Source organism: Cynocephalus volans, chromosome 12 (genome assembly GCF_027409185.1).
Source record: "Cynocephalus volans isolate mCynVol1 chromosome 12, mCynVol1.pri, whole genome shotgun sequence".
Lineage (NCBI taxonomy): Eukaryota > Metazoa > Chordata > Mammalia > Dermoptera > Cynocephalidae > Cynocephalus > Cynocephalus volans.
Genome location: NC_084471.1, coordinates 87,536,771 through 87,549,560, shown reverse-complemented (window position 1 = coordinate 87,549,560; position 12,790 = coordinate 87,536,771). Strand labels below are relative to the sequence as shown.

The window sequence follows — 12,790 nt, the reverse complement described above, 5'->3', positions numbered from 1 at the left end:
ACATCAAATGTTCGGCAATTTTCCAAACCTCCCTCAGGGAGCTTGACCATTTACTTTCAATTTCCCTACACCAGCCCATGGATCAAATCCTCAGGAGGGAGATGATGGTGAGAGTTCTAAAGGAACTGAGAAGTTAGGCAATGCTTGCTCAGACCTCAAGTCAAGTATAACCAATTAAACTGTCCTGCAGCTTAGCACAGGACCAGGGTCTGTCAGAGCCTTATCCTGGGTGATGACTTCTGCACTCACTAGTGTTCATTCTGTAAAACCTAGCCACTTCTTGAGGCCTTTTCTGACTCACCTAGATGAAGTTAGCAACCCCCACCCCCACCCCAACATTGGATCCACCCTTGCATAGCACTTACTATGTGGCAACATGATTTATTTTGGTATGGGTCTGTCACCCCACTAGACTTTGAGATCTTGGGAGATTAACCTTTGGTTCTCTAGCATCTCCAGCATTTACTACAGCATCTCACATACAGTAGGAGCAGAACAAATGCCTGTATTTCCATACTCACTACTTACTGAATCCATAGGCTCAAGAAGAAAAGGGGCGTGTGGCAATTAATGAGGAGCCTCAGAACTCTCACTAGAGGCTCTCCAATGGGCATGTCTAAATTCAGAGGAAGCACACCCACCCAGCCAGTTCCCCAAAATGCTTTTGCTTGACCTGCCACCCAAGATGTCCAAAACTCCCCTGGGGGTGGGGGGTGGGGTTACATACTGGAAGCAGTGGCCAGGGTCAACCATGAATCAGAATGCTGAATCGGTTTTCACTAGTGGCCCTTGGTCCCCTATTTCTATCAACCTAAGAGACAGAGCTGTTCATCCCATCAAAAAATATATTTCTGCATGGAAATTTGCTTATTTTGTGGTTAGCTGTGGACCATTAGCAAGTTGCTTTTATTTTTAGGTAATAAAATGATGGAGAAATATATGAAGTATTTGGAGGCTTTTGCATAAGTTGTCTGGTAAGGAACATTGCTGAAAATCTGGAAGTTAAAGGAAACAGAAAAACAGCTTGGGGGGAGAAACGAGTCACACATTCTGCCAGTTCACACATTCACTTATACAAGAGGCCCTCGGGTCCTCTGCTAGAGCCCATTTACTCTAATTTTAGACACATTTAGAATGGGTGTGGTTTTGTTTAAATAATTTCTCTGCCCACAGTAAGTCAGAGGTAGCAAATTAGATAAGAGTTGGAAGAAGCACTCTGAGGCATCAGGAAGTGACAGCTGACAGCCTGGCTGTGAGTAAAAAGACGGAAAACCCTATAAAAAGCAGATAGAAGAATGCACAAAGAATTTGGTGCAGGTGCAGATACCCCTGGATGACATGCATAATGCAAAAGGGATAATTCTAATGATGACCCTGAATTATTGAGAAGGATAAATATGTACAGGATATTTTTTTCCTAAGACACGTGTAAGACATTTTAGAAGATACGTGGAATACATTCTAGTATGCTTTACACTATTAAAAAAAAAAAAGAAAGAAAAAAGCATTGGTATTTGAACATAAAACTTCAGTTTTCTGAACCATTGTTTCAGGGGGAACAAATCATCCCAATGCCAGCCAAATTAGGCATTATTGAATTTAGAATTTTAAAATATTAACTTTCAAACAGGTATAGTTTTATATTTGTTTGGAGTTTTCAATATGGAATTGCTGAACAAGTACAAGAAACCCAATTTTAAGATGAATGTACAACCTAGAATAGCATGTTTTTAAAGTACATGCTACACACGTTTTTAGTATAAATCCCATCTTAATCACATAAAATATGTGATAATTTTTTTATGTCAATCTCCTACTTAAATTCTCCTATGAAAAACTGGAGCTTACATTGGACTTTAGCATGCTCTGCAAATCCACTTTGAATGTATTTAAAATAACAACGTGAGAACAATGGGTGGGCCTAAATAAATTGATCTGAGGGTCCAATAGATTAAGAATTTTTAACAAAAAACATCAGGTTGGTATCTGAAGTAAAAATTACATCATTGTCACAGTAATACAGCTGGTTTTTGGCATTTTATGGTCTTCATTCATTCCTGAGAGCTCGGTTCATTTCTAAGGTAAAGCGCTTTAGTCTGTTTGCACAGCCATGTCTTCTCAGGTCTCCACTGGCAATCACTTCCCATGGAGAGGTTAAGAATTGACCTGAGACACAGGAACAGGCGGAGGCTCCTTTACATAACTTTTGAACAAATGTCAGGTGATGGGCAATAACCAAAGTTATGGCCTGTATGGCTAATAATAGAACAAAATGAAAAATAGTTTCACAATGATAGGAACTAAAACTCTAGTCATATTTTACATAGTTATTTAAATGTACTTTCTAGTGCCTTGAAATGTGCTTAAATTTAGGTCTTTGGGGGGAAAAGGACATTTATCAATTCAATGTAAAGTTGGCTGAGAAAAATATGTATGTAAAATTAATTGGTATAATAATATATTCATTAATGCATTATTGAATCAAGATTTATATTAGTCTTAGCTTGGGAAATCACATATACTACAAAGCATTTTAGCTGAAATTTCACCATTGTAGGTACAGAAGCCTCCTTAGTAAATTATGACTCCGGTCTGATTCATGAAAATAAACCAGTGACCAAAATAACATTTTTCTGGTGCATTATAGACAAAAATTACTTTACATCTCTCATTATCATGTTACTATACAGGCAACTGGACTATATAACTGATCTATACCATTTGGCCCAACCCTGAAGTTTTTTTTTTTTGTTATATCAAAATTATACAAATGCTAAAACATTTTATTATCCTCTGATTTACTTTGAATCTTTTTTGGCTATGAAACTAATATTACTACAATAATGGCATTAAAATGTAACTCAAAATATTTAAAAAGATGTTTTTCCCATTATTCTGGTTTAGATGGATAGGCTATTTTTCTAAAATTCAATAAATCAACAATGCTCAAAAATCCTACATTGTTTTCCAGTGCAAATTTTTATGTCCCTTATTCCTATGGTTTATTGATGAAGCTTCATGAATGCTGCCCAATCAAATTCAGCTTACTTTGTCCAACATGCTGCAGTGGGAAGTAGTTCACTGACTGAAGCATGCAATAGACCTGGCCGATAGTGTTGGCTCTAGGTAGCTATGCAACCTTAGGAAGATACTTAAGGTTTCTGGGCTTCATTTTCCTTCCATTACAAATGCAGGGGAGTGGACAAGCTGATCTCTGAGGTTCCTTCTGCTTCCACATTCTATGACTTGCAGTTCAGTTGCCATAAAGTCAGCAGAGGGAGCCCTTTTTGTACATTTTATCAATTCTGACTATCATTAAAACACCTTTCAAAAATCAAGGGGTTTGTAAAGAACACTACTGAAACTAAAAATTGACAACCCTTTACTCAATTTGTATCAAATCACAGACTTGATAATAAATTTGAGAACTGTCTAGAAATTATCTGTTCCTTGAATTCCATGATAAATTCCCATGATAGTTATTTCATAAAAGTTAAGAAGCCAAAATACTCTCAGAAATTAAGCACCCCTATATGGTAGTGTATTTATACAGGATACGGTGAGAGACACCAGACCATAAGAGAGAGTCTATGTCATGCACAAAAAGTGTAAAATTCATCCATCATAAAAACATTACCAAATTGGGTCTAACACAAACAAACCACACAAGTGATTGGTAGATTTTTCTTTTGCACTTTTCATTAAGGTACATTGGGAACAAGCAGGTAGACACAGCCAGAGCCTGGAGGCTTGCAAGGGATTGGAAACGTGTGATATCAAGCCAGTGACAAAGAACGTTGTATATCTGAGATCTTAATGACTTTCATCCCTACAGTTATAGATATCTTAAAACTAATTGAGCATCCATTATGTCTTTTTAATTATTAGACAATCTCATATTGTATATTAAAGTTTTTATTCCTTAGTTAAGAATTTTTAAATCACAAAATAGTGTGGCAATATTTAGGTAATAGGATTTATGGAGTGCTGAAAATACTAGAATATAAAGATAATTTCTAGTTTATCTTCACATACTAAATTTTCTAAACCAGCTGGTTTCTTGCAGACAGTATTTATTTATTTTTTTAATAATTTAAGACAGCATAAGCTTGTACCAAGCATAAGCATTGTAACAAAAGTGCAACTTTTCAGCAAATCCTCCCCCAAAGATATTTTAACTCAAAATATCATCAGCACATATTTTCTCCCTACAAAAATAGCATGTCAGACATTAATTGATGTATTAACAACTATGTACATAAAAGCCACCTTGTAGGCTAAGAGTTGAACGTTGTTTAAACACAGCGTTTGAGGCAAACAGTAGCAACAGCAGCAGCAAATGCACCAAACTGACTAAAAGACCCAGATATTTTCTTCACTCATAGTCAGACTGTTGTGTCTCACCCCTTACATAACATTCAAGTGAGATTTCTCACAGTGCTACCTTGGCAACAAACTAAAAATACCCAGACAAGGTCTTGGTTTAAGCCTTATTTAAAAAGCTTTCTTTGTGATTATCTGGTATCTGGTTTGGTCTCCAGAAAATACATAGACTTGGAGATAGGAAGGCCTCACAGGGCTTCATTTCACATCTTTACAGCATTTCCAGTCAAAGCTGACGGTGTCGTGCTTCCTCCACTTTTGTGATTTAAAGGATATAGGACAAATCAGTTTGGACTTGTTTTCTTTTTTGCGTTTAAGTTCAGTGCACTTTGTTTTTTTTTTTTACAGTAAGATTACAAAACTTTAGGAACACGATGGATCGATGGATTAAATAGTGAGAGTACGAATAGATGCACTTGGTATATATATATACACACACACACAGATATGCATGTATATATACACACACATATACGGGCTAAGAAGAAATTAAGATGAGTCAATTGATTCATGGTCAACTTCTCAATAAAGTGCTAGCAAATGTCCTAAGAATGATGGTGGCCTTCCTCCTCCATCTCTTTCCCTGACAGTTCTGACGGCGGCCCTACTCCGTGTCTCTTTCAACAAGTGCAATTTACTAAGAGATACCATTTAAACCACTTCAGAATAGTTTGCAACGTGAGCAACTGCATCCTCACTGCTTTTTCTTTGAAAAATATATGCCTTTCAAAAAACTGAACATTATACAATACTGAAGAGTAAATTTAATTCTAAAAGATCCTCAGTCTGTTTGTGGAAAGCCTCCTACAACAGGCAGTGCAACTTCGAGACGCAGCTCTATATAACAACTATCTGCGGTTCCACGTCAACCCCAGTCAAAGACGTCCACGGTATTAGCATCTTTCCCCCTACCCGGGTTCAATTAGCTCACCCAGAGCAGACCCTTCTTACTTCTTCTAGCAGTAGGCTCCACATTTTAAAAGATAATGGAACACGGCCTAAAAGGGGGCAAAACTTATCCGGGGGGATTCTTTAAAGCAAGAGGAACCACTAGCTATCTCAGGAGACCTTTCACAGCTGGTGGGGGAAGAGAAGGATGTTAGCGTGTGGAGGGTGGGGTGCTGAGGGATGAGCAAAACAGGAACTCCAAATGCACACAGAACACCTGTGTTTCTGTTTTAAGCCTGCCGTGCATCTATTACACTTCCTCTCTTAAAAACGTTAGGGATGTTTTAACTTGTTCACTCCGCTTGAACCTCCGTCCTTTCTAGGGGTTCAGGCGGCTTCCTTTCCTGGCTGCGAGGGGTCTTCCTGAGCAGAGCACTCCGGGTTCCCGGGCTCGCGGGGGCCGGCGAAGGGCAGGTGGGTGCGGCCGTGCGGGTGCGGGGGGTGCAGCGCCCCAGGGGGCGCCACGTCGTGCGGCAGGAGGGTCGCGGCGGCAGCGGCGCCCGCCTTCTCGGGAGGGGGCGACAACACCGAGGACAGGCAGGGGAAGGCGGCGGCGGCGGCGGCGGCAGCGGCGGCGGCGGCCGGGGCGGGGATGCCGGGGTACAGCAGCGGGAACGGGGTGGCGGCCGCCGCCGGGTACAGATACTTCTCCAGGCCGCTCTTGTCCAGGAAGGGCTGCACGTAGGCGGCGGCCGCCGAAGGCGAGAGGAAGTAGAAGGGCAGGCAGAAGGGGGCCGCGGCGGCCGCGGGCTGCGCGAAGGGCGCGCCCCCGCCTCCGCCGAACGCCACCAGCGAGCTGAGCAGGGCGGCGTCGGGTCTCAGCAGTGCGGCCGCGGCGGCCGGGTCGGGCCCCAGGAGCGCGGCCGCCGCCGCCGCCGCGCCACCTCCCGGGCCGCCGCCGCCGCCGCCGCGGGAATCCAGCTTCATCCTCTTGGGCGCCGGCGAGTCGTCCCCGGGAGGCTCCTGCTTGATGGTGACGCGGCTCGCCCCCGCGCCTTTGCTCTTCTCGCGGTCCGGCCGGGCCTCGGCCTCGCCGCCGTAGCCGCTGTCGGTGTCCGTGTCGTTCTCGGCGGCGAGCTCGGCGCTGGGCTGAGTCCGCTGGATGACGGGCACGCAGTGGGCGAGGGGCTCCAGCTTCTGCCCTGCGCGCTCCAGGCAGGGGGCGGCCGCGGAGCCGGCGGGGGCGGCGGCCGAGGCAGCGCCGGCGCCTTTGCTCACCGGGACCTGTTGAGTCAACAGCTGGGGGGTGGGCAGGAACTGGGTGGCCACGGCGTGCAAGTGGTTGATCAGCTGCACACACCGCGGCTCCCTGGGTGTCCAGCTCTCAAACCGGGAGAGGTATTGCAAGACTTCTTTGGCGCATGTTTGAAATCCCGAGTGGAACGCATCCAAGTCGGACTGAATGGGCGACTTCAGAGCTCGCTCCCCTAGGATGAGGAAGGGGGTGGGGGACAAAGGCATGGAGGCAAGAAAAATACCGACGTTAAAACATCTGCTCATCACGTGGGCCCCGCACTGACTACAGTGATCTCGGTTTTTCCTCAGCATTCGAGTGATATAATCCACCGGTTGCCGAGAGAAGGGGGTGGCGCGAGGGGTGGGGAGCGGGGGGAAGGGCGCTCTCCTCCCAGCTGAAAAACCAAAGCGGACAGGGTGCGACCGCCAGTTTAAATAAAAAGCTTATTCCTCCGAGTTAGAAAGCTTCAGGATGCTTCGGGAAATGGGCACTTTCCAATGAAGGGAAAGTATAAGCAATTTAACAAATGAGTGAGCCCGTGGGCCCAGAGAGGAGGTGGGGGTGGGGAGCCCTAACACTGCTCCTCTGTGGGCTGCCCCGCTTCATCAGGGTAGGGTGGCCTCCCCGAACTGACTTACCATTCTGTAAAGCAATTATCTTCTGATGCTGCTGCTCGGTTAAGGCTGTTAAAGCTTTTAAGTGTTTCAATGTTAATTCCAAGACTACGGCTTTCTCCAGATGCCCCAGAGTCTGCAGTGGTGCAAAAGAGAAGGGGCACTTGGTTACAACACACATTTTGCCTGATTGGCTTTCTATTCAGCATAGCAACTTAAACTAACACTTTGAAAGAAGTACTATTCTTATACTTCTTGAGCTTTCCACAAGACAGGCTATAAATGATTTCTTGCCTTCATCTGGGAGCGAGCACCTACTCTGAGTTTGTGGGAAACTCCGTACACTACAGCACAAGTTGTAAGTCAGGCATCTAATATTTAGATTTATTCTTATATCTCTGGGAGTCCTAGCAGGCTATTAACACGCCCTTGGAGAGCAGCAAAGAATGAAAATGTGCATCTTACTGTCAATTTCAGATGTTCAGGCAGTAAATCTTTCAGCTGAGCAATGCATTCATTAATTCGGTCTCTTCTCTTCTTTTCTATTAATCTGTGCGGTAATTTGTAGGTATCCTTAATATATGAGAGTCGTGGAAGAGAGAAAACAATAAGCTAAACATGCACTTACTGAATATAACGCCCTTCTCCCCATAAAACATACTATGTGATAAACTATGCCCAAGAAACCTCTTTCCTCTAGACTGTTCTTAAATCCAATTTAAATTCAGGTATGATGTTTAATATGCCCCTGAGAGTATCCCGCAAGCCACTTAAAATTCACAGCTGGGGAAGCTCAGGGGCTGGAATATATTTGCGGGCAGAGCTTCACTGTGAAATCAATGGCCCTAATTAACTATCCAGGCAGGTTAGGGGGAACATTGGAAACTTACACTTACCTTGCTGTCATCTCGCTTCATGCTCCTTTTGGGTTTACACATATACAAAGAGGAATAGTCCAGTCTGCAAAACAGAAATCAGCATCAGGCACCCATTCGGGGAGGGGCTCTGCCCTTGCCCGCTCCATACCACTTTCTGGAGAAGAAAAAAATCAAACCGAAGCCTAGACAGATATTCGCAAGGGTGCGTGCACCTTACCCTATAAAATCTCTATGTTCCAGTAACTGTCTCTCTTGCAAATGAGGAATTCCTTCGTCCATGTTCAATCGCTGTCCGTTTCCTCTGTTTCGATTTTTGGGGCTCTGTTCTATAATCTGTGGGACGGTAGCCTGGGAAGATCTCGGGGGGATCTGTGCGTCTCCAGTCTTTCAGTGCAGTGTTGAAAGTGTGAAGCAGTTGGTCCCCCCTCCACCTCGCTCGCTCTCTCGCACACACACACACACACACACACTCACAAGCACACGCACACGCACACTCGCGCCGGCCCCACTGCACTGGTAGTTTGCTCTCACTCCGGGCAGTGTTTGGCCACAGGGCACGCGCGTCGCCGGCCAGACCAGCACCCAGCTCACGTGCGGAACGTACCATCCGCGGTCCAGCCCGGAGGGGGGCGGGGAGAGGAGGGGCCGGGCCGGGAAGGGGCGTCGGGAGAAGGCGGCGAGAGGGGGCGGGGACACCTGATCAGGGCCACCGGAAAGGAAAAACAACTTCGGCCAAGCTATTCATCTTCCCAAAGGCGATGCAGGCAGCCTGGGGAGCGAGGGAGGGGTGGCGGGGTGCGGGGGAGGGAGGGCGCAGGGGTGCGGGGCAGCCAGGGCTTCCTTGGCTCGGAAATGCGACTCCCTCCGTCCGTCAGTCATTACGGTGCAGGAACGTGAACGTGGCTTTTTCCTTTTCCACCGATTGGGTTGTTGGTTTGGACCGGAGAAAGAACAGAGAAAGAGAATTCGCGGTGGGTAAACTTCAGTCCCGAAGGAAATTTCGGAGACTTGTTTGCTCACCGCTCAGTGACCTGGGGGGACCCCTTGGCGCTGGTGGGAGGTTGCTCCGAAAAGGGGCAACTTGAAATCCGCTCCCTGAAGGATTTAAGATCCATGAAAATATAGTCATTGGGCCATAATGTCGCAATCCAAATGTCTTTCGGCGACACCGTGTCCCTGGGCCACCTAAACTTCCCGCATCAGCCGGAATTGCGGTGCCACTAATCACAGCAGCAGATGACGATGTTTAGGGCCTGGCGTGTTCCGGGAGGGAGGCTGCGGGGAGCGAGGGAGGAGGTGGTGGCAGGAGAGGGGCTACCGCGGAGAAGCAATGCAGCATTTATCAGTCGCCCACTGAACTCCGCCGCCCCTCTGCGCCTCCGGTGACGCTACGTGCGTTCCCCTATCTTCCCCCATCCCCCGTGCGACCAGAGACGCCGGGAGTGTGCAGAACCCACGTTTACTACCGCTGGCACCTCCAAAGCCTTCCTCCTTAATCCTGTCTCAAACGGGTACCAGCACAGGGCCAGCAACGTGATCCGACCTGCCGCTGCTGCCACATCACTGCGCGGGGAACCCGTGCGCGCGCGCGCTCGTCCTGCAGCCGCGGCGCTCGGCGCGGGGAAGCTCAGGCTAGCACGAGCCGGGCCACCTTTCCCCAGAGCCACCCCGGCGCATGACTCACTGCTAGTGAGAGTGACCGGGAGGTGCCGGAGATGCGCGCTGCACACGCCGCCCCGCGCGGCGGGAGGCGAGGGGCTTTGGGGCAAGGGAAAGCGTGTCCTGCGGGACTCCCAGGTCTCCGACTCCGCTGCTGCCGCTACTCGGATTTGCCGGGGCCGAGATGGAGGAAATATATATTAATTTTTTTTTTTTTTTTTTTTTTTTTTTTTTTTTTTTTTTTTTTTTTTTTTTTTTTATTTATTTATTTATTTTTTAAATTTTATTTTGTCGATATACATTGTAGCTGATTAATGCTCCCCATCACCAAAACCTCCCTCCCTTCTCCCTCCCCCCCCTCCCCCCAACAATGTCCTTTCTGTTTGTTTGTTGTATCAACTTCAAATAATTGTGGTTGTTATATCTTCTTCCTCCCCGCCCCCGGTTTGTGTGTGTATGTGTGTGTGTGAATTTATATATTAATTTTTAGCTCCCACCAATAAGTGAGAACATGTGGTATTTCTCTTTCTGTGCCTGACTTGTTTCACTTAATATAATTCTCTCAAGGTCCATCCATGTTGTTGCAAATGGCAGTATTTCATTCGTTTTTATAGCTGAGTAGTATTCCATTGTGTAGATGTACCACATTTTCCGTATCCACTCATCTGATGATGGGCATTTGGGCTGGTTCCAACTCTTGGCTATTGTAAAGAGTGCTGCGATGAACATTGGGGAACAGGTATACCTTCGACTTGATGATTTCCATTCCTCTGGGTATATTCCCAACAGTGGGATGGCTGGGTCGTATGGTAGATCTATTTGCAATTGTTTAAGGAACCTCCATACCATTTTCCATAGAGGCTGCACCATTTTGCAGTCCCACCAACAATGTATGAGAGTTCCTTTTTCTCCGCAGCCTCGCCAGCATTTATCGTTCATAGTCTTTTGGATTTTAGCCATCCTAACTGGGGTTAGATGGTATCTCAATGTGGTTTTGATTTGCATTTCCCGGATGCTGAGTGATGTTGAGCATTTTTTCATATGTCTGTTGGCCATTTGGATATCTTCCTTAGAGAAATGCCTACTTAGCTCTTTTGCCCATTTTTTAATTGGGTTGCTTGTTTTCTTCTTGTAAAGTTGTTTGAGTTCCTTATATATTCTGGATATTAATCCTTTGTCAGATGTATATTTTGCAAATATTTTCTCCCACTCTGTTGGTTGTCTTTTAACTCTTTTAATTGTTTCTTTTGCTGTGCAGAAGCTTTTTAGTTTGATATAATCCCATTTGTTTATTTTTCCTTTGGTTGCCCGTGCTTTTGGGGTCGTATTCATGAAGTCTGTGCCCAGTCCTATTTCCTGAAGTGTTTCCCCTATGTTTTCTTTAAGAAGTTTTATTGTCTCAGGGTGTATATTTAAATCCTTAATCCATTTTGAGTTGATTTTAGTATACGGTGAGAGGTATGGATCTAGTTTCATTCTCCTGCATATCGATATCCAGTTATCCCAGCACCACTTGCTGAAGAGGCAGTCCCTTCCCCAGTGAATAGGTTTGGTGCCTTTGTCAAAGATCAGATGGCAGTAAGTGTGTGGGTTGATTTCTGGATTCTCTATTCTATTCCATTGGTCAGTGTGTCTGTTTTTATGCCAGTACCATACTGTTTTGGTTATTATAGCTTTGTAGTATAGCTTAAAGTCAGGTAGTGTTATGCCTCCAGCTTTATTTTTTTTGCTGAGCATTGCTTTGGCTATTCGTGGTCTTTTATTGTTCCATATAAATGTCTGAATAGTTTTTTCCATTTCTGAGAAAAATGTCTTTGGAATTTTGATGGGGATTGCATTGAATTTGTATATCACTTTGGGTAGTATGGACATTTTCACTATGTTGATTCTTCCAATCCAAGAGCATGGAATATCTTTCCATCTTCTTGTATCCTCTCTAATTTCTCTCAGCAGTGGTTTGTAGTTCTCATTATAGAGATTTTTCACCTCCTTGGTTAACTCAATTCCTAAGTATTTTATTTTTTTGGTGGCTATTGTAAATGGGCAGGCTTTCTTGATTTCTCCTTCTGCATGTTCACTATTGGAGAAAAGAAATGCTACTGATTTTTGTGTGTTGATTTTGTATCCTGCTACTGTGCTGAAATCATTTATCAATTCCAACAGTTTTTTTGTAGAGGTTTTAGGCTGTTCGATATATAGGATCATGTCATCTGCAAACAGGGACAGTTTGACTTCATCTTTTCCAATCTGGATGCCCTTTATTTCCTTCTCTTCTCTGATTGCTCTGGCTAGTACTTCCAACACTATGTTGAATAGGAGTGGTGAGAGTGGGCATCCTTGTCTAGTTCCTGTTCTTAAAGGAAAAGCTTTCAGCTTTTCCCCATTCAGGATGATATTGGCAGTGGGTTTGTCATATATGGCTTTAATTATGTTGAGATACTTTCCCTCTATACCTAACTTATAGAGGGTCTTTGTCATGAATGAGTGCTGAACTTTATCAAATGCTTTTTCAGCATCTATAGAGATGATCATATGGTCCTTGTGTTTGAGTTTATTAATATGGTGTATCACATTTATTGATTTGCGTATGTTGAACCAACCTTGCATCCCTGGGATGAATCCCACTTGATCGTGATGAATAATTTTTCGTATGTGTTGCTGTATTCTGTTTGCTAGTATTTTAGTGAGGATTTTTGCATCTATATTCATCAAGGATATCGGCCTGTAGTTTTCTTTTTTGGTTATATCTTTACCTGGTTTTGGTATCAGGATGATGTTTGCTTCATAGAATGAGTTTGGGAGATTTGCATCCGTTTCAATCTTTTGGAATAGTTTGTAAAGAATCGGTGTCAATTCCTCTTTGAATGTTTGGTAAAATTCTGCTGTGAATCCATCTGGTCCTGGGCTTTTCTTTGTTGGGAGCCTTCTGATAACAGCTTCAATCTCCTTTATTGTTATTGGTCTGTTCAGATTTTCTACGTCTTCACGGTTCAGTTTTGGGAGCTTGTGTGTGTCCAGAAATTTATCCATTTCCTCCAGATTTTCAAATTTGTTGGCGTACAGTTGTTTAT

At 44.6% G+C, this 12,790-nt stretch overlaps 1 protein-coding gene across 1 annotated transcript; it reads right to left on the bottom strand.

The window, feature by feature from the left end:
• Positions 1-3,677: 3,677 nt before the first annotated feature.
• Positions 3,678-9,593, bottom strand: BHLHE41 (basic helix-loop-helix family member e41). The gene is made up of 5 exons (XM_063075937.1): positions 8,278-9,593; positions 8,079-8,142; positions 7,648-7,755; positions 7,207-7,318; positions 3,678-6,758 (listed from the first exon to the last, which is right to left on the bottom strand). Exons 1-5 carry the CDS (start codon positions 8,337-8,339, stop codon positions 5,659-5,661), a joined length of 1,446 nt encoding a protein of 481 aa, XP_062932007.1. The 5' UTR covers positions 8,340-9,593; the 3' UTR covers positions 3,678-5,658.
• Between the last annotated feature and the right edge of the window lie 3,197 nt (positions 9,594-12,790).